Raw genomic sequence first — 22467 nt, forward strand, 5'->3', positions numbered from 1 at the left:
TTTTCAGTACTTCATAGAACAGTCCGTGAATAATATCATTAATGTTATGATTACAGAGTTATTTTTCTGTAGCTTGTATTTATTTAGATGACCAATGCTTTAGAAATTTACACTGCTGCCCACCATTATGGTACCTGGATATTTACAGTCGAAACAATCCTACATTTAAGGATTGTAGCACAATTCTGTGCCATGGCTGCAAGCGATCTGCATCTCCGGTGAGCAGCAGGGGATACACTCAGCCCACCTGCTACCCTCCAGGCAGACAGGGCTCCCTGCCACTGATCCTGCACCCCTGGATTCTACCTGAGAGGTGCGAGACCTACACAACATGCCGTTTTCTCCCTGGAGGCCAAACTGATAAAAGCAGGCAGTGTCACACCCTACTGAGAGCAGGAACAATTAATTGTCTCTCCACTAAGACACCTGTTATGGTATTAGTGCTGCTTGGCAGGGCAGCCTGTAAATTGTTGAAATTGCTTCCTTCCCTGTAGGTAGGAACTGTCTATGTTAGTTTAGGCATTTATCTTCCTTCATGAGTAGGAAAGCCAAAGACAGAGGAGGAAGGAGTGGAATCCTAAATTATCTTCCCAGGCAGCCTCTTGCGGAGATGAGCAGTGCCAGTTTTCTCACATGGGCTGTATTGCACAGGGATTTAGGGTATGCTACTTCCCTGGATACACCGTCACTGGGATACAGCATGCAGAACTCATCCCCCAAAATATGCTTTCTTCCCAGTTTTTAGCAAATCTTTTTTCTCCAGAAGTCTGCCAACTGGCGTGCTCTCAGTTTGTCGGTTTTCCTGTGGAATGTGAATCTGATTGACTGACGCACTGCAGAAATAATAGTCCAAGCCAGCTGTTTCTGTAAATTTCCAATGTTAGATTTCAATGTGCTATTCCAGATCAGTAAATGGCAGGCAGACATAGGATTCCCTTGAAAAATATCCTACTTCAGAACTTAAGATCACCAAAAGCAGCACAGCTTAATCCCTAAAAAACTCTGCTTTCTGCCTTCTAGCTTCAGACTCAGATGTCTTCTTTTCTGGGTTTCCCCCAGTGCTACCAGCAACTAGAAACCAAAGATAGGCCTAGACCTAAATGCAAACATAATTTTAATCTATTTAGGATCTGGATGCAACATCTGTAGCTCAGACTAATCGTTGCTTTAAATATTAGCTCTCTCAACTGAGCAATTTCAAAAAATGTCAAAGAGATTGGTGATTTTCATAATCAATGGATTTTTATAAACGCTAAATGAGATACAAAACATAGTTTAAAAGCAGGTGCACATCAAGCTGATGAAGAAACCCTCAGATGTGATCATTGCTGTTCAAACAAATATCCGTATCCGGACAGCTCACTGAAACAACAAAGCATTGCATATGAAAAAAGAACATTCGTCAAGTAGCTGCTTTCTATGCATGAATGAAACGGGCCCACTGACAGGGGATTTCACAGGTGCTCAAGGTGCTCAGCCTGTACCTAGAGACAACTTCTAGCACAGTCAGTTGCTTTGAAGAATGCAGCTGGAGTATCCAACAAAACTGTGCTTTAGAGGCATTGTATTGTTTTAAAGCTTCAACCACATTCTCTGCTAGCATAATAAAACAGCTGAGCCAACAGCAGTTGGTTTCTTGTTGTGACTGAAGCAACAAGATTTTGCAAGTTTTTTATTACACTGGCTTAATTCAGAGATAAAGGCTGGCTACTCCTGCTGCTTGCAAAGCAACAAGTAGTGTCAACAAGCATCCAGAGAGAGTCCAGTGGCCCTCAATACGCTCCTGCTTCTACCCACACAGATAACACAGATAAGAGAAAAACAGTAGGCAGCAAGGAAAAGGAACAAAATTTTAAATAAACAAAGAAACCTGAGTAGCTGAATTATACCTGAAGGAAATGAGATCATCATTTGCTTCACATTCCAACCACAAACAACTGACAAGTAATCAAGAGTCATTAAAGTACAAGAATTTTTCATGAATCACAGTCAACTTAAAATCAGCTACTCTGGAAATTCCTGGGACTCATACAAGCTGTAATTTGAGGAATAAGATTAAAGAGTGAGCTGTATATTTTTAACTTTATGAATGGTGATAATCTAACATTTTAAATCTATCGGTTTACATTTAAAAATCTATTGGTTTATTCAGTCATACTTGTTATTAACTCAAGAGCTAGAAGTAAACTGACTAAAAAAATTAAGTTGGCTAATATCAAAGGGAGAATACAAAATGTTTTACTGTAAAAGTGCCCATGTTTTTAAAGGCGAAGCTAGAATATTCTGAAACAACTTTATACTGGAAAATTATACTGGAAAATTTCCCTGAACCTTGTAACACATTTTATGACTGCCTTGAAATCCTTTCTTCCATAATCCAAAATTTCCTGTAACCCAAATCTGTTTGATTTTGAAGCCGCATTCCAATACACAAAGCAGTTGTAAATTTAGCTATATTCTTTACATGCTATACCCATAGCTGGGTCTACTTAATTCAGTGACAAGATATTTTCTTTTAAAAAAAAAGAAAAACCAACAACAAACTCTTATCATCACAGAGATGACAAGTGATGTCAAAAGGATCTAGGTGTTTTCTTAACTTCTGTATTCTTAATCACTAACTAAATACTTAATGTGAGGCTTAATCCTGCTCTTTTATGTCCAATGGCAGAAGTTCAGGTACACATAACTGCTCATATGCAAATTTAGATCTCTCCATTCTTAATGCACCATGAGTAGTGAGGACTTGTAAATGATTTTTTTCTTTCATGGGAAGCCATGTTGGCAAAACAGACATAATTCTGATATTATCGATATATGATACAAACCACAACGTGCTCCACACAACCACCGGACTTAAGGCAATATAAAGCCTCAGGCATATATAAGCCCTGACTCTAAAAGTGCCTTGAGCAGAAGGGACTGCTCCCCCTGCACTGAGCCCCATTACCTTCAGTGGTGGCTTGCAGAAATGTCTGCTCACAGAGCCAGGATTTCAGGATTAGGGCAAATTTCTAAGCATGGTTGTAATTTTAAGCGTATGGAGATTCCTATCAGGCTAGTGAGTGTCCCTGACTGAGAAAACCAGGGGGGAGTGTCAGGGTACCACAGCAAGGGAAATTTTTCCTAATAGAACAGCACTTCTGTGGCAGTTCTTTTTACTAATATTTACAGGGTTACTTAACTCTCAATGAATTCCATCCTTTTGGGGTTTATTGATGGACCACCAGAACCAATGTGTGGTGGATGGTATTTCTCTTTAGTTTTAATATTTTATCATCAGCTGTGAAAATGAATACTGGAACTAATAATACCTCCACCCCGGCAACTTCTGCAAAACAACATGAACCTCACAATCTCTTTCAGCACACCACCATGAGATAAAAACCCTGTATTTCTTTAAGAGGGTCGGTGTCCTCATCTCGTTGGAATGGAATGTTATCTTTTCTAAATTTGCTAAGTCAGGCTGGCCGATTAGTCTGAAACATTCAAGTTACTTCAACTATAAATTAAAAGAATCAGCAAGATTTTTATCAGCAACTGAAAACTAAATCACAGAATCACAGTAAACCAAGAACTGCCTGACTGTGGGTCTGATCCCACTAGCTCTTCAGGGTTGGATCCACTGCATCTGACCTCTGTTTGAGAGAAGTACTATAAGACTGCAAGGGGTTCACAGACTTGGATCACATGAGCAGCTCATAATAGGTGTATATATTTTCTTTATTCTGTGTTACAATCCAGGTACAGACAAGAGAAATATATAAAGCCCTATTATTAACAGCCCTGACAATGTAAATGACAGAATGACTTTAAATGTTGTGAATTGCATTTTTTTGTTTAGATGCTGTGCTCCTATGCAGCAGGCAAAGTGTCTTCTACACGGTCACCCATTCCACTTCCTGTAGCACCTCTCTTTTCTTCAGAAGTCTTCCCCCTTCCGTCCTGCCCACACCTCTGCCAAACTCAGTTAAGAGACCAAAGTGATGAAACCACAGACATGTATAAGGAAAAAGAATTAAACAGTGGAAAGCAGAAAGTGCATCTCAAAATACAAAACTTGTTCATGGGTTTGTACAAGAGTTTCTCTCTTAAGCTCCGTGGCTTGTCATTAATTAGTATCTACTGAGCACATAAGTTCCACTGAGAGTCTTTCAGTAGGCATTTCATTTTTTTCACTGTTCTTCCCAAACAACTTTGATTTTGAGTTATAAAGACCTTCTTTTCCTCTGTCCTATCACAATCTATTCTGAAGAGATATCATGGCTTGTAACAGGTCCCTTCTAAACTCTCGAGACATGCAGTAATGAACAAATCCTGACCCTGAAGCTACCGAAAGTCCCTTGGTAGCAGAACTGGTGCTGTTTCACCCCTCCCACTCCCTGGGTCTGTGCATTTCCTATCTGTGCAGGCAGGTCCACCTTTGAGGTCAGGTGGAGGACTTGCCAGAACTGCCAGGCTACAGATTTTCCAAGGTCTCTGCCTTAAGGGAGGGCACATAACAACGGTCCAAAGGTTTATTTCAGCTGCAACTTCACTTCAGATCTTGTGCCAGCCATCAGCCAGCTCAGTGAACTCAGGTACTGGCAATTATCTCATCCATTTCTGCTTCCCTAAGAGTCACTTAATGCTCATAGAGATCATGCAGCCTTGTTTGCTGTGAGATTACTTGCAGTACCAAAGCAAACTCATTTGCAGATAACTTGGGTATCTCTCTGCTAAACCACAGTTTCAGTTCAATTATTCAACTATAATTCATTCACCTACTTATGTGCAAATATTCAGACCAAAGGAATCTGATGGCACTAAAGTGGTACTGCAAACATGGCAGAGTTTCTGCTCAGTAACTGTTATCAGTCCAATTGAAACAAAGCAACACCACAGCCCAGGTCACTCCTCCTGGTGGCCTTTTACATATATTTTATCATTGAGAATAAAGTAATACATTATTTCAGTAAAACCTAAGTATATGACAAATGGTAGAAAAAGGGAGTTTTGAATCTTGCTATATCTTGTGCCAGAGTGAAGACAACAAAAGTTTTTGGCTCTTGGACCTGGGAAACAAGTATGAACCTTCAGGTTTTAGGGGGAAAATGAGGAACAGGGGATATCTACACAGCTTGGTCAAAGGTTCAGGGAGAAGATCATTGCTCACACTTCTACAGCACTTCTCAGGGAACAACAAATGTGAAAGAGGAAACTCAGATGCTCTAGGGTTGACTCTTTTTCCAGAAAGAGAGTTTGAGGAAGCCACCAAGGCCTAGCACCTCTTCCTTGGGAGCACGGATGAGGAAGGAGAGGAGCTGTCCAGCCCCGAGGAGTCCTCCTCTTCCTGGCACCTTGTCCCTTCCCTGCCCTCCCTGCTGAATCAAACCATGACCCATTTCTTTATTTAGTATGTGTGAGGTTGGTGTATTAAAATTCATTGAGTATATGTTCCAGGCTGCTTTTAAAATCTGGATTTCCCCCCCACTCCCCAGAATTTATTATTTATTTATAAGTTACTCCATAGCCACTCCTCTAAAGTGAAGAGAGTGCCATGGGGATTCTACCTTGATATTTTCTGCCCTGTTTCTCAGAGGATCTAATTGCTTGTCATGTTGATATATTCAGTCACCACAGAGAGAGAGAAAAATGACTCTCCTGAAATTCAGAAAGATTTGTTCCTTACATATGTTCATTTTTGGACTTCCACATTTCTCTTGATTCAGTTCCTGCCATTCAGTGAAGTGAATTCAGTGTGCTTTTGGCAGACATGAGGTCTGTTCTGACATGAGCTTGAAGATTTGAACAGAAAGGAATAGAGAATGTAAGTGGTAAGTACCCAAATAAAGGTATGGTTATACCACAGACTTGGCACAGATAGAAGGTGGGGAGGGAAGAAGAAAGCTAAGCCATACTCATACCGGTGAAGTTAGATGTCAAACATAGACGGGTGGTCTTCTTAAGCTCTGAATTGTCCAGTTAAGAAAACATTCCTCCTGAGGGAAATTCAGGTCAACTCCTGCTCTGACCTGGCCTCTGAAGAAACTGCTCTTCATCAGCCTACACAGCTCTACACAGCCTATGGAGACCTGCCTCGGCTTAGTCACCTGCACTACCTGAAGCTAAACCCTATGAATATACCCACAAAGACTATGTGTTGATTTGCTGTTATTCACTGCATTGTTACAACATCACAGCACAAATGTGAAAAATCGCATTTGACTGGGCTAGGAAAGACTATCTATTTTGCTGGGCCTGCATTCTTAGATAGACATCTGTCAGTTCACATCTCCATCCACATCTTATGAAATGATCCCACTTTGTATATTTCTTTGGAAGACAGAGATTACGGGAAAACCATGATAATTTTCACAGGAACAGAAGATTGCTTAGGGGTGAGGGAGCTGTAAGCAGCTTTCGAGAACATTACTTTAGCCCCTGCTGTGAGCCCCGTGTCCTAATAGATTCCAGCTGGCATGAGGAATGCACCCTGCTCGCCCCAAACGTCCTGTGCTTCAGCTGGACGCAGCTCTCTGAAAACACATTCAGTGCCACAAGTGCACACTCTGGCCCAATACCCCCTCCCAGTGGGCTGTGTTTAACCCACACCTGAATCGATTTAATCCTCAATTACTAAATAATTTGTGCTTCTCTCATTACGGGTAGCACCGTATGAATAGAATACACCGTGCTTGTTCATATCTCTAGGCATGTTTCAACACAAGTCATTCTTCTCATAGCTGTCACTCACATTCCTCTTTTGTTTTTTTAAATGCCCCTAAGAAATTGCTGACTGCCGCGGGGAAGCCAAGGAGCCCCTTACAGAAACCTAACTCCGAATACCGTTGCCGGCTCGCCCTGACCGTACTCCCCCCACCGCCCGAAACTAATAAGCAGCATTTGAAATTTCCCCCTTGAGTCACTCCAGCAGCTTCTGTTCGCAGACCGGCGAGCGCCGAGACGTTCGCGGGTCCCGGGGGGCGGGCGCGGCGCGGCCCCGCCCCGGGGCGGTAGCGGCGGCGGCGGCCCCGCCCCGGCTCGGCCTTTATAGCGCCCGCCCTGCGCTCCGCCGCTGCAGCAGCTGCCGCCGCTCCGCGCCTGCCTTCCCGCCCGCCTTCCCGCCCGGCTCGGAGAGCACCGCGCCGACGGGCTTCTGCGCTGGTAAGTGCGATGCCTTTAAAACCCAACCAGGGTTTAAGGGCCAACGTGCCGGGTGTAAGTCGGACAGAATCGTGTGGTTGCTCTTTAAATTAAAAAAAAAAAAAACCAAACCAAAACCACCAAGGTCTCGTGTCATGCAGTGTTTCGGCAGTGGGGAAGGGCTGTTCTACCTGCTACAATACATCGTAGTTTCACAAGAAGTCAGCAGGACTGCTGTTTGTGATGCTGAGGTTGGGCCCGAGAAACTAATTATGGTAACAAATGACAAATTACTTGCATAGCTGCCCAATATACTGAAAATAATTACCTTAATATGAATAATGTTTAAGGGAAAAGATACCTGCTGAAATCACAACTGAATCTGAAAAGTGTGCATGTCTGAGTGCCTGAGGCATGATTTGCTTTCTTGCATTATGAAACTGGCTTACAGGCAAAGGGTGCCTGTACATTAGCATTTTGTTTTGGATCATGTTGGGTTTTTTCAAATGAATCCAGTGATCTTCCCATGTTTTGGTTCACACCACTGAATGGCTTTAGAGTACTTGCACTGTAGTTCTTCTGAATAAAACTGAACTGGAAGATGCACTCCAAGTATCAGCAGGTGTCCAGTCTGCAGGGCCAAACTAGAACTAGTCCAATGTAGAAACCTCTGAAGCAGGTACAGTGTGGAGCAGGTCTTCAGCACCAACTCAGTTCTGCATGCCCTCTCCTACTGCATTGCACTGCTTGCTGATGTAAATATAACTAAGATTCCTATGGAATCTTTTAAAAATCAAGTTTTTGAGTTTTCTAGAACTGAGGACACTTAAAAATCCCTTTACTTGCATTGCAATTTTAAAAAGAAGATATATTGATACTTTATAGCTCTCTTCCCCCATTGTTTTTACAAGCTAGTTTTTTTAATAGTCACTCTTGGGAAGATTGCTCTACATGCTTGGCTACAAGATCCAGCTGCATATAAGATGTCAAGACAGAATGTGTTCTAAGCCTCTCTAATACTGTAAATAAGTGAGGTAACATCAAGACCAGACTTTCAAGACTTTGCAGTGGTTAGAGGCACTCAATGAGGTGGTTAGGCTTATGTAAGTGCTTAGCATCAAGATGCAGTCAGCAACTATAGAGCTAATGAAAAAAGGAGCTTTCCCTTTCATACCCTAAATGTGGATGTTCCTTGCTTTTGTTGCAAGGTAGTAATAATCAGTTAAATAGGTATGAACAGCTGGACAGCAACTAAATATATCTGCCAATTTCTAACTGTGTTAGTCTACACTGTAGAAACTGAGTACTGATTTTTCCAATTTCCCTTTCTCTGCTTCATTTAAACTCTAAAAAGTCTAGTTGTATTGCTAAAGGTACAAAAAAGCTTCAAACAATAACCTCTAATTTAATTTATGGAAATAATAAGCAGATATTCCACAGCAAGTCAATGCTTAATTCTTCTGTCAATTGTGTTGTGACTTACTCTGAAACCAGCTGAAGACAACAGAAACAAGAAAGCTGACACTGCAAACTACAACATGACACTAAGTTCCTCTTTTATTTTCAGAGTCAAAACAATACAGATAGAAGAGGAACGAAGTGAGAATTTAACTAACAACATGAAGTTGTTACTCATCTTCCTCACAGCAACTCTGGGCACACTTGTCACTGGACTAGATTCTGTAAGTTTTGAAATAAATGGGAGGGGGGGGTTGTCACTTGGAACAGCTTCTGGTTTTGATTATACTTCTGCTTTGGACTGTGTAGTAGGCTTTTGCCTTGAGTTTTCCTTTTTGCTGCCTTTGCATGTACATATATATCTGCTGCACATATACCTCCAAGAAACAGGTTTTTGAACACTTTGGTTTTTCTTCTGATTCTGCTCCACCCTGAGATGTCTGCTAGCATTCAAATAGTGAAGACATCATGCAGTAACCAAGAAATCTAGCTTTTCTATTTTTCTCTTAATGCAATTTAGACCTGGACACTGAGTACCAAGAGCTCACTAGTCTTTCATGGAGGTGGATATTGGGCCTTAACTAAACTTCCACTTCCCCTACTTGAAAGTGTGATGCTAAAAGGAGCAACAGATATGCATTTGAATATTTTTGACTATCAACCTGTATGACAGCTGATATCTATCAGCAGAGCCATTCACCAACATTATGGAATTATATTGTTACCATTGTTACCAAGTAAGTATATAAGTATACTTACTTGTTTTAGCTCAGGCAAGCCCACTTGACCTCTAGGAAAAGTATACTAAAAACCTAATCTTCTTTAATTCCATGAAGAAAGAAATATCCAGCCTGCAAAGCAGAGGCAGGACCTGAAGTACAGGGCAAGAATCTATTCTTGTATAAATCTACTGGTTTTTATGCTATGGCACAAACATGAAGCATCAAGGTCACCAAAATGACAGAGGCAGCTGGAGAATATTGCATCTTTGCTGCACTGCTTGGTGGCTGAGAGGTGGAAAGGGAGAAGTTCTCTTCCCTGTTTTAGGGACACTGACCATTGAGAGCTGCTTAGGTCCTTGTAGCAGAAATAACTGCAATGTTGACCTGATGCAGTGGACCACATTGATGGGGTTTTCCTGAGGGGTTTTGTGTGGTGTGTGGGTTTTTTCTCCCCCATTCTGCTTTTGCTGAAGTAGAGTTCCACTTTTCATTCACATCCAGATTCCATGGAGCAGGTTCAGCTGGTAACTACATGCAAAAAACTCAACTGTTCAACATATGCAGTAGGGAACAGAGCTTGGGCCCATAAAAGATAATCAAACCAGTTAAAAGAAACTGTTTCCTTAAAATACTTTTTTCTTTTCCCTTAGGTTTATAGCAAGAAGCACTACAAGCTGCCACATAAACACAGATCAGATCATAAGGGTAAATATCTGCCTGTTCTACTTGAACCTAAAAAAGAACTTGTTAACCTGCAATTACATCTTTATACAAGAAGAAAGACTCTTAATGATACTTAAACACCTAAAACTTAGTTTGCAGCTATGTTACTTCACCATTCAAATGTTTTGCCTCTAATCAGTGATGTCTTTTACTTGCAGAATGCCATTGTTTGAATGGAGGAACCTGCATTACCTATTACCTCTTTAGTGGAATTAATCGTTGCATATGCCCAAAAGGATACACTGGGATTCACTGTGAACTAGGTAGAGTATCTATCTTCTTTAATACTAACTAAATTGATTGAAAAGATCTAAAAAGATAGGCAAGTCATGAATACAAAATGCCAAGTGAAAGTATTACCCATAAACACATGACTGGATATCCTTTAGCACTTTACACTCGCAGAGTAAGTGAGGAGAAACAGCTAAATATTGGTGCAAAATCAGGACCTTTTTTGTCCCTGCCTCACTAATGTTGCCTACCTCCTCACAAATGTTTTAGTTTGGGGGGAAAAGTGAACTTGTTTGGGAATGTTCAGAAGCAGAAGAACTGATTATATTGTGAAGTATACTGAAACTATTAAAGAAGCAATAGGCATGCTTTAAAGCATAAGATACTTGATGCTCAGAATTCATATGGACAAATTTAATAAGAATATATAATCAGTCCAGATTTTGCATCATATGTTTTAAAGTGTAACGCAAGAACTTTTTTTCTCATTAGAAGGATCCATACAGATTATAACTGTTCGAAGACAGAAATAAACAAGAACATGCTGCTAACGAAATACTTATTTTCTCAGACACTGACAGCATATGCTATACTGAGAATGGGGAGGACTACAGAGGAATGGCAACAGAGGATGAATGTCTACCATGGGACCTTCCCTCAGTAATCAGGAGGGGTCATTACCATGCTCACTTGAAGAATGCTTTGGAGCTTGGACTGGGCAAACACAGCTACTGCAGGTAAGAAAAGCATTGCTCTTCCTGGGATGACTTCTATTGGTACAGCCCCATAAGTGCCTCAAGCAATGGTACATGTTTTAAAAAACAAAAAACCCCAAACAACAAAAACAAAAAAAAAAACCCAAAACAGAATATTACAGAGATTAACTCTGACTAAAAATATTTGGAATGTGACTCTGAAGTGTCCAGAGTTCTCACCACTGAAGCTGATCATACTACAAAATTCCTGGTAGGCAACAGTAATAGTCAGTTGTTAATTATTTTCTCTGGCATATCTTGCAACAGAACACTTTTGGCCTTTTCAGAACAGTTAGAGTTCTAGGATACTTTAAGTCTTTATGAAAAAAACCACTTCCTTTATCTTCTAGAAACCCAAATGGAAGGAACAGGCCCTGGTGTTACACCAAAAAGGGATTCGCCATTCAAGAAACACCCTGCAACATGCAAAAGTGTGGTAAGTAACATTATTTTCAAGACAACTGGTTTTTTGTTTAGTTTTTTAATAGCACAAGGTTGGTGCTTAGTTGTAAGAACATCTCAACAAAATTTCTCCTTTCACAGGGCGTGCATGTGGTCAAAGGAGCATCAGCAAGTACTTCAAGATTGTTGGTGGAAGCCAGGCAGAGGTTGAGTCTCAGCCTTGGATAGCTGGCATCTTCCAAACCATAAGGGGCACTGACCATTTTCTGTGTGGTGGCAGCCTCATTGACCCTTGCTGGGTACTTACAGCAGCACACTGTTTTCATGCTCCGTAAGTTTACAGCTCTGCATCCTTCCTATTTGCAACTTTCTTCAACTGATTTCTTTGCACAATGCTCATTGAGCAACCCTTCAAAATGTACCATAGTAAGAATGTTCTTTTGAGCAAAACAAGAGCAGCAGCCATAAACATTAAGCCTCTGGGAGTCCAAGTCTAGCAGAATGAGCTAGCAAGATGCAAACATTTTGGTGGATTATGCAATTTAAACAAATTTAGCCTAAATTGGAGCCAGAGTTTTATTTTACCTTAGCTGTTCCCACAACTTAAAGGTTGCACTGAAAGGTGATGAGCTGCTGAGCAATACATTTATGGGTGTGTTTTGTTGTTTTTCCTGTGGAAAGCTGATTCTTCTGGCATCCTGCAGGGGATTCTCATCACCAATGCTTTGCATTAGTAGCAGCTAGCTAGGTGTGTGTTTCAAAATGCCTGAACATCTATCTTAATCCCTTCAAAGGGAAAATCGGGATGCTTTCCTTTAGAATATTGGATCAACTTTCAAAGCTGACTAAATTTTGCTTTTTCTTGTCAGCATAAAAAAACCCACAAAGCAGAACTGGGACTTGATCTAAACTGTTGACCTCACTCTCAGAAACTGGTAGTCTTCATGAATCTCTTTACTCCCAGGTCAAAAAAACCACAAGACAAATCCAACTACAAAGTCTTCCTTGGAAAGTCCATACTGAATGTTACTGATGATAAGGAACAAGTATTCATGGTTGATGACATCATCTCTCACCCTGGCTTTACAGATGAGACAGGTGGCAATGAGAATGATATTGGTAAGTGTCATCTTAATATGAGCCTTTAAAACACTGAGGATAGCTGAAGGCTATGTAATTATGGCATACATCTTCTAAAAGAAGTAGAACCAGAAATGAGATGAAGGGGAACAGGAACTAGGTGCTTCTGAGAACTAGGCCTGTGATGAGCAAGATTTTTCCACTTGTATAAATGTGGTTTGTGGCACATGTCAGATGCATTACCTGGTACATGGTCAACTATAAGCTTGTTTTATCTCTGGATGTGTACAAGGCATGGCTTTTGCGTAAGCACTGGTGGCAGCATCCTATTTCTACCATCTTTCCAACTGGAGGGGGCTGTCTGTCAGCAGAAATGCATGCACACCAGGTCTAGCCATTCAGAACTGGGCAGGAAGTCTTATACACATGCAGTATGGTTGCTCTGCCTTGAGCATAGTAGGCCCAGAACTTTGGGGTAGAGATTACATTATTCTATGTCTACAGAGATCACACTGTTTGTTTAGTAAATAATGAAAAATTGCATGCACAGTAGGTTTCATCATATAGTAGGGGAATGGTATATCAGGTACTACATTAGCCAAAGGTTATCCTGAATTAATCCAGACTCTCATAAGTCTCTCTGGCTTTCACAAGCCTGTCCCTAAACCAAAAAAGCCAGCAAAGTCAGATGGGGTTTTTGCAACTTGCACAGAACAGACTTGCCACTTAAAACTCTACCACCCATTCCAAATTCCTGCTGCTAAGGAAAAAGACTCAAATAGTTTCATAAGCCTTTCTGGTGAGAAGTACAGGATAAACTGTCCCCTCTTCAGCAGGGCAGCGGGTGCTACCCTCTACAGCCAGGCAGGAAGTTGAGATTAAGACATCTGAAGATACACTTGCAGAGGAGTCTTCCCTGAGCTATCACCTCCTGTCCTTCCAGGAAGGAAGTTAAAGTTGGAATGTTTGCCAATTTTAGTGCTGGGAAATTATTTCATCATTACTAAATAACAATCCAGTGTGACTCCAAAAGCAGTGAGAGGAACCATATGTAACCAGAACTAAATGTAATTGCAACTATTGCCATTAACTGTACCAGATACTCCTATTTTCAGATAACTTGAGGGGGAAAAACTTGCTTTACAAATCTAACTATCTTCTCTGACTTGTTTCTTAGCTTTGATAAGGATAAGAACAAATTCTGGACAGTGTGCAGCAGAATCCAAATATGTCAGAACAGTCTGCTTGCCAGAGAAGAACCTTTACTTAAGAGACAATACCCGGTGTGAAATAGCTGGCTATGGCAAACAAGACTTCTGTAAGTGAATGACTTCTCTTTCCAAAGTTGTACTTCCACAACATGGGAACTGGGTGTGTTTTATACCATGATCTGCAAAGGAATAAAAACAGATTCCTTTCTATTTTATGTACTCCATGTGCATCTCTCAAAGATGATCTTTGCTATCTTCTCTAGTTGTCCATGGCATTTCTTATCTGATGCTTCTCACACTTGTCAACTGTACAAAGTAAGCCAAGATGTAAAACACAGGAATTTTTTTTCATTCCTGATGTGGTGAGGAGTAGAAAAAATTAAAGCTGTGTTGGAGGATTATCTGCACAAATAATTGCATTTGTGCAGAACTTCCTTCAAAAACCATCAAACTCTCTTTCTCTCTAAATACCAAGCTTTATAGTTTGCATTTGGAACACTTTTTTCCTCTTTAAAACTCTTTCATTAACAGGAAAAGTAAACTAATACTTCATAAGCTGGAAATAAGAGCCTCAAATCAGAACTGGAATAGTTATGCTAGTTTAAGTGCTGAAAGTGTGTGTTATGGGGGTTTTTGTTTTCATCTTGGATGGTGAAAATAGTTAAATAATCTTTTGTTTGCAGATGACATCTACTATGCTCAAAGACTGATGTCAGCCACTGTAAACTTAGTATCACAGATAAAATGCAAACATGAATACTATGACACTATCAGAGTTACTGACAACATGGTCTGTGCTGGAGATCCTACATGGATGACTGATGCATGCAAGGTAAAACTGGTTTGTTTTATGTTTTAAACAATTTTAAATGCATGTGCACTACATGGATCAGCTGGTGGCATCTTGTAATTCTACTAGTCAGAAGAGTCTCTTTATGTAGCAGGAATTTAGTACATCCAGTGGAGTTGATCCGTAGTGTGGCCAAACATATGGAAGAAGGTTGGGACCTAGAGTTAGGTGTTACCCCAGTCCAGACCCCCTTTTGGAGGAGCAAGAAGCGCAGTATCTTAGCCACTGTTATTCCTCAAGGCCTTATTTGCAATTTATTCAAGCAATGGCTGGTAGATATGCATCAGAGGAATACAGTAGCTATTCCAATCTTAGCTTGTACTTTCTTAACACTAACTGTAGCTGTGCAAAGGGATAAAAGGTGAACTACTGGGGGACACTGAGCCCCTCCACATATTCCTCAGAACTAGATTTGCTTCCCTGCACCCTCACTGGGCAGAGTGGCCATATGAGCCACTAAAAAGAACAAGTGTTGTCCTTAAGTGTAAAAGTACCTTATGGACAGGGAGATAATTGATTCTGTGATGAAAATTGGGTATGTTTGCTCTGACCTTATATTGCTAGTCTAATATCTGTGATTATAAACTTAGGATGGAGTGTTTGTGTGCAAGGTAACTATTCTCTCTGTGCCCTGCTAGGGGTGAACTAGAGAACTCCTTACCTTACAGACTGTGAAGTCACAGCAGATGCTGAGCCTTCCATTCCATTTATGTGGTGTTCTCAAAAATCAAAACTTTAGCTCATGGGTATTTACTAGCTTGTTTCACTCTGGGGAAAAAACAATCACAGGTTCCCTGTTACAAAGGATTCATCTGCAGAAACTGACCTAATATGTTCTCTTTCCATTGTCAGGGAGACTCTGGTGGCCCCATGGTCTGTGAGCACAATGGCAGGATGACACTCTATGGGATTGTCAGCTGGGGAGATGGCTGTGCAAAAGAAAACAAGCCTGGCGTTTACACCAGAGTTACTCGGTACCTTAACTGGATTGACTCCAATATGAATGCAGTAATCACCAAGAGCCGTTTTCTCCCTGAAGTGAAGTGACTTTTTTTTTCTACATCAGGACTCAAATGAACAAGATTAAGTCTATACTGATGCCAGGACACTAACGTCCTGAATCATGAGAGGCTTTCCTTTTAAATGCTCATGTCGTCTGCCACTCACATCAGTGTTCCTGAGGCAAAGAGATGGTTGATATATTATCTTACTACTCTGAATTACCTGAAAACCACTCCATGGGAAGCTAAAATATTTAACATTTAAATGAGTATTCCCATGCACGATACTATGCATATCAAGTTATCTGTCCACTTTTATTTATGAACCAGCATTTGGTCTGGAAGTATTGGTAAAGTTTTAACTTAACTCAAGTATTCGTTTTATACATTGTCTGAGTCTAAAATCTTTCCTCATCACACTGAACAATGCTAAGACTCCTAGAAACGTAACCTGTACTTGTCTTACCAGTACTGAGAGGGTGATCAGGCTTTGCATCAGAAAGTGAAAGAAACTGCATCAGCATTATCAACATTAATGTGTGAAGAAGGACCAAAGTCTACTTGGACTGAGGCAACACTTGGTATACAGGGTTCATTGCTATAGATCCAACACACAGTAAAATCTGAAGGATGGCACCTGTAGCTGTGTCAGCATTACAAACTCTTAATGTATTCCACTTAACTGTGCTGCAAGAAGGCAAGTTGGAAACTTGACTGGACTTCCAGGTCACATCTGAAGGTGTCTGTGGCCCCTGAAAAGTCTGATTATACAACCTTTCTACCTATGTACCCAGGAGAGGACTTAAGAACTCACACCCATTGAATGCTGCAGATATCAAAAGTCAGAACTTTATTTCCATTCATTTAACTGATATTATATGGAAACTACTCCTTTTTTCCTAAGACTTATGCTGGTTTTATTTTTAAACTTGTCTTTCTTTTATAGATTTGAATTATTTGTGTGAGGGCTGGAACCTCAAGCTTTATTTAATTATTTTTACTGTGTTTAACTTATTGTTTGTATTATGGGTGTTAAAATATCATTAAAAAACCCTATTATTATGTGTCTGTTACTCCTCTTTTGCAAGGGGAAGGGTATGATTTGAAGGGAATGGCCATTATTAAGTTCTAATGTGAACTGTAAAATACCTTAGTAAAACGTAAATGCTTGAACTTCCTCTTTACTAAAGCATTCCACATGAGAAATGAATGTCTGCTCTGGGCTAGAGTGCTAGAAAACTGTGTGCACTAGCAAGACATAGAGCATAGGATGAACAACAGTGCTGAGGATCCAATATACATGCTGCATCTGCTTAAACACTCCCATCTAATCCTGTGGACTAGCCATTCTCGAGTGGTTGTGGAGTACCTTGTAAAGCAAAACATCCTCTTCAGGCTTCACCCTCGGGGAATACAGTTCTCATGCTCTAGAACTTCTCTGCAATAAGATCCAAATCACTTGGTGTGGGGGATCAGGAGATAAGTATCAGAGAAGGGTGCTAAATTGAAAGCAATAGTCCTCAGTACTTCTTTGTGGACACTAATTTTCAAAGAGAAGCATTTGAAGTTGACCTCAAGTACTGCTAGGCAAAATCTTAGGTAGTAGAAATTATATCTGAACAGCAAGATATATTTATATTTCAGTTTATTTTCTTTTTAAAGAAAAAAGTTTAGCTAGAACAGAATTCATAGTAAAGAGTGCTAAGAACAAAGAAATACTTAAAGCCAACTGTGTTTCTAATAATGGACGAAATGTCACAACTAAACTCAAAGTAGTCCTTGCTGAAGATACGTTCTTTTGTTTGGGCAGACATCAAAGCCAGAAAACACTCTCAAGGTCTTCTCTTTTGGATGGTTAAGGGAACACAGTGAGATCCTAGCATCACTTCAACATCCTAAAGAGCATGTGCTGTCTGCTTTGATTTTGTTTCTTTTAAGGAAGCTGTAAGATGAGACAGACTCCACGCACTGCTACAAACAGTGTTTATAGGAAATTTACAGAGAAAGGTTTGTATCATAGCATCAGGATACCATATATTTGTGTGATGTTTGTAATTGTGAAAGTAAAAGGCTTGCACATATCATAACAATATCCTGCCAAGCATTAAATGACTTCCTACACTGAAATGGCCATCATGGAACAAATTAGCAGGCTAATTTCTGAAGTTAGCGGTCCCATCCATCCTAACTGAATAACACCGTGAGCCAGCAAGAATCCAGTAGTTACTGGTCAAAAGATCTCAGACTAGCAATTTGGCTTGCCATTTTTTGGCCTATTTTTAAAGAAGTTAGTACCCAAATGTTTTGTTAGTTATTCATCTCCTCTCACAAATGCAGAATTGGGTGTCAAATTACAGGACTGCTAGCAAAATTTAACTGATTTTTATAGATCAGACTATATTAACATTTACTTTCTCATTATAGTTCATTTAAGAATTCAGAAAAAAAATTGAAATGTGTATGTGCAATCATTCCTTATTGGAGCTCTCCTACAAACCTTTTGGTCTCAGTCACTAGCTGCTTAATGATGAATGACTACAGATTTCAGAAACATTTTGGAAAAGTCTTGAGCAAGAAATTTGTTGTGACCTACAAGCAGTGCTCTGACTATGAATGAGCAGAATTGGCTCTTTTTAAAAAGTACTCATAATAACATTTCGGTCAAATAGGGTTTTGTCATGTTATACACACCAAGGAATGTAAAAAACCTCTGAAGAGAGAAAAAATTATTTTTACTTTTTTTTTTTTTAATCAAATAGAGATGAGCTAGATAAACTCAACTCATTGTTAGACTGATTGATGTCTTCACTTCATAGCAAGGCAACCATGAATTCAGAGTTGCTCAGGTACAAATTCAACTGTAGCAATCCTTTCAAAAATCAAGGGAAAATGCATAAACTAAATTCTCTCTTTCCAAAAAGCACACTGGTATTTGTGAGAAGCATGCTACGTCTTGTAGCTTATTGTAGTCTGGGTACATGAACCTTGCACATTGGTGATGGAATGATAGGAATAAGAATCTTAATGAAGTCTTGTCCTTTAGACTCAAGACTGAAGCAGGTAACATCTGGACTATTTCCAGCTCTGTTATTTTTAAATCACATGTCTTTATATTTCAGTTTCCCTTCTATAAAATGACTGGGGCATTACTTCCTTTCTCCCACAGATCTGAGTATGATTTGTCAGGAGGAAGGAGAGTTGACAATCGTGTGAATGTACTGTGAGTAACATGCTGACAGCCCAGTCTCGTACAGGGACAGTAAGCACTACTTAAATACGAAATGATTACTGACAATAGTGGATTGTGAACTGTTTGGCAATACAATTTGTGGTTGGGATCTGCAAACAGAAATTTATTAGTACAGGTTACCACTGTGTGTGGTAGAGTTATTTGGCAAAAGCGTGCTGTTTGTGGACTGCTGATTAAAGTTTGTGCAGGGAGAATTGCATTGTTTCTAGAGAACAAGTTGGAGATCTTCTGCGAGAAACTGTGAGACTGGACACTGTGCAAGAAGAGAAGAGAAGGAAGGCACTTCACTGCTTTTCTAGATAGTAACTAACAGGACAGGCTGGCCAGTGTTGGCAGAGAATACTGTGGGCACAAAGTAAGCAATGGTATACAATTTTAGACAAAAATATACTATGTTTTAATCATGTCTTTTGGGATGCTACAGCTTTCTCACTTCAGTATTTCTTTCATTTAAACATTCATCAAAGTACTAAAGTCAACAGATTTCCAACAGGTGGAGAATATAAATATCTTCAGGGCAATTGCATATTCCTATCACTGTAATGAATGGCACATTTGTCATCAACTTCTACAGGCTTTTTCTATGAATAAAGTCAATACAATTTATATTTCAACTTATTCCTGTCATTATGAATATAAGTAAGGATGAAAAAGGAGTAATAACCAAAATTTGCATTTAGGTCTCTTTCATTTTGAAATTTAGGAAGCTCTGGAAAAAGTGTGAATGAAGAGAGAGTCTTGAAAGCAGAGGAAATTTAGATGCTGTTTTGGATGTGCAATCTTATTTGTTCTTTAGTTTATGTTAGATAAACTGCCCCAACAAAAATTAAATCTTTAAACAAACATACAGTGTACATACATCTCTGCTTTGGCTGCTATAATACTTCACATACTCTCTTTCAATGTTCTCTGCATGACTTTGACCCCACAACTACAATATCATCTGGCTGGCTAGTTATCAGAGACTGGGAAAAAGAAGGGCAGAAGATGAGAGCACTGTTTTGCAAAACTTTCTCTTCCTGCAACAGAATCCACATGAAACATTTTCTTTCCCTCCTTACAGAGAGTGAGCAGAAGACAACCCGGGTTGTGGTGCTGGTGAGGAGGAAGAGAAGCAGCCTAGAGACCTGTTCATGGAGCTTGGCAAACACCACTGCAGAATGACAACAGAAATACTAGAGAGTGAACCTTTTCGGAAGATATTAGGTATCTGGTGGGTTCTAACCTACAGGCAAGACAAATCCTGATATCATAAATCTGCTCTTACTTAAGCATATCTTTCTTGATTTAAGATATGTGGCAGGCAACAGAAAGGAGTAGAATGGGAGTCCAACAAGCATTTAGAAACAGCTGAGAGATGGGCATCAGCCAAAGGGAAGCGATCATACCCTCAGAAGCCTTAGGACCCTAACTAATGTGAACTCAAGGCCCTACTTGTCTTCAGTGCTTCCACAGAAGAAACATATTAAGCAATGAGGACAAAGCAGTATCTGATGTGTCCAGAGCATAGGAAGCTAGTTCAACCTGTCAGCTCTTAAAAGGAAGTGATGCATTCTGAATGGACAGACCACTTTACCTTATATAGCTGAAGCTTTCTTCATAATTGAAACTAGAATGTGACTCAAAGCACTTAAAAATAAAATCTGTTTTAAATAAACTAAGTTATGGTGAAAGATGATATATAGTCACCTATTTGTTGCATATGTTACACCACTTCCATGTGGAATTGTATGTGTGGGAGGATTTTGTTTGTGCATACTGAAACCTGAACTAATAAAGAGCAATCTGACTATTTGGTCACTAAGCCTTTGGCTCATTTCTGACACTTAACCAGAGCGCTTGCTTTGGGGCAAATGACAACAGACCTTATCCATGAAAAGAAAATCAAACCCTTCTGCATTCATCAAGCTTGTAATCTGAAGTTTCAGATACCCCCACCTCAAGGCAAAGTAAAAAAAGTAAGTGACATATTTGAAACAATGCATATTCATTAATGAGCAAGTCTGGGTTCAAACTTGGTCTGGCATACCCCTTCCACATCCATCACATCCCATGCAATTATACAAATGGGCAATTTGAGCAGAATTTGGGTTATGTTATTTAACCTTTTGGCAAGTGAAAGAAGTGGAACTGTAAGAAGTGAAAATGTAAGAAATTTATGGAACAAGTGCTACGTACTTCATGAACAGTAAAATGAGATGTACACCCACAAGTCAAGCATGAATACATATGCAGACCCACATGAGCACTACGCTCGATTCCTGTGTCCTGTTCGATAGAGTCATGGTTTAACCCCAGTCGGCAACTAAGCAGCTCACAGCTGCTCGCTCATCCTCGCCCCCCCCCCGCAGTGGGATGGGGGAGAGAACTGGGGAGAAAAAAGTAAAACCTGTGGCTTGAGATAAAGACAGTTTAATAGGACAGCAGAGGAAAAGAAAATATTATAATAATAATAATAATAATAATAATAATAATAATAATAATAATAGTAGTAGTAGTAATAATAATGATGATAATGTACAAAACAAGTGACGCACAATGCAATTGCTCACCACCCACTGACCAATGCCCAGCCAGTCCCCAAGCAGGGATCGCTGCCCCCCGACCAGCTCCCCCCCGTTTATATTCTGAGTGTGACGCTATATGGTACAGAATAGCCCTTTGGCCAGCTGGGGTCAGCTGTCCCGGCTGTGCCCCCTCTCAGCTTCTTGTGCACCCGGCAGAGCAAGGGAAGCAGAAAAGTCCTTGACTTAGCATAAGCACTGCTTAGCAACAACTAAAACATCAGTGTGTTACCAACCTTATTCTCATACTAAATCCAAAACACAGCACTATACCAGCTACTAGGAAGAAAATTAACTCTATCCCAGCCAAAACCAGGACACATAGCTACAGCCGACTAGTTGACTCATTCAGATTTAGGCTGCATCTGTCTGGTAGGATACACTGATGATATTTGAAGCTGGGAAGGTCTACAAGTATACCAGCATCCAAACAGAATTCAGAGTGAACTTAGCAAACCAGAGTTATCAGAAATGAACAAGCTAATAAAGGCAAACAGGAACAACCAAACGCACAGAGGCAGATGAGTGACGACTGGTATTAATGCAGATCCAGAAGGCATAGCAGACCACAAGCTGGATTTAAGTCAACAGTATTGAGCAAAAAAATGTAAACATACTGACACATACACCAGAGCACAGTTTGTAAACCTAGGGACTAGGCAGACACTCAGCAGTGTCTTGTTTTAAGCATCATTCTTCTTGATGAGAACACAACAAAAATGATCAATGGTCTAGAACATAAGGAGAAAAGACTGAAAATATTTGGTTTATTTTATCTAGAGAAGCAAAATCTACAAGTGACATTTTCTTCAAAGGGGAAAAGACTGCAGCAGAGAAGGGAATAAACTGCCCTCTGTGTCTACGGGAGATAGGGTAAGAAGCAATAAGCCTGGCTGCAGGAAGGGAAACTGAATCGAAGTATTATGAAATTACGCTACTGGTAAGAGTGGTGAAGCATGACAATAAATGGCATTGAGTGGCGTTGAACCTCCTCCACTGGAATTTTTCAGAATAATTTAGACAGAGATAAACTAGTTGTTTTGGGCTCTTGCAATGAAACTGGAAGGGATTTTGAGAAATCTTCTAATCTCAGGT

The 22467-nt window shown here is 40.1% G+C and overlaps 1 protein-coding gene and 1 long non-coding RNA gene across 2 annotated transcripts in view; one reads left to right on the forward strand and one right to left on the reverse strand.

Annotated features, from left to right (window-relative positions):
* The window catches only part of LOC142410934 (uncharacterized), a 63558-nt gene extending 57775 nt beyond the window's left edge, over window positions 1-5783 (reverse strand). The window contains exon 1 of the long non-coding RNA XR_012776062.1: window positions 5672-5783. This is a non-coding gene — a long non-coding RNA (uncharacterized LOC142410934). The remainder of the gene's footprint in view (window positions 1-5671) is intronic.
* Window positions 5784-7087: 1304 nt separating this feature from the next.
* Window positions 7088-16673, forward strand: PLAU (plasminogen activator, urokinase). The gene is made up of 11 exons (XM_075505125.1): window positions 7088-7146; window positions 8693-8807; window positions 9956-10010; window positions 10187-10291; window positions 10831-10996; window positions 11365-11450; window positions 11558-11747; window positions 12381-12535; window positions 13674-13814; window positions 14391-14539; window positions 15410-16673. Exons 2-11 carry the CDS (start codon window positions 8745-8747, stop codon window positions 15602-15604), a joined length of 1305 nt encoding a protein of 434 aa, XP_075361240.1. The 5' UTR covers window positions 7088-7146; window positions 8693-8744; the 3' UTR covers window positions 15605-16673.
* The last annotated feature ends 5794 nt before the right edge of the window (window positions 16674-22467 follow it).

The sequence above is a fragment of the Mycteria americana genome, chromosome 6 (genome assembly GCF_035582795.1).
Source record: "Mycteria americana isolate JAX WOST 10 ecotype Jacksonville Zoo and Gardens chromosome 6, USCA_MyAme_1.0, whole genome shotgun sequence".
Lineage (NCBI taxonomy): Eukaryota > Metazoa > Chordata > Aves > Ciconiiformes > Ciconiidae > Mycteria > Mycteria americana.

Excerpts from the sequence above, each read along its gene's own strand:
- PLAU (XM_075505125.1), top strand. The coding sequence starts at position 8,745 with ATGAAGTTGTTACTCATCTTCCTCACAGCAACTCTGGGCACACTTGTC. Across the intron at positions 10,997-11,364 it reads GGCAAACACAGCTACTGCAG|AAACCCAAATGGAAGGAACA; the intron begins GTAAGAAAAGCA and ends TTTATCTTCTAG. Across the intron at positions 13,815-14,390 it reads CTATGGCAAACAAGACTTCT|ATGACATCTACTATGCTCAA; the intron begins GTAAGTGAATGA and ends TTTTGTTTGCAG.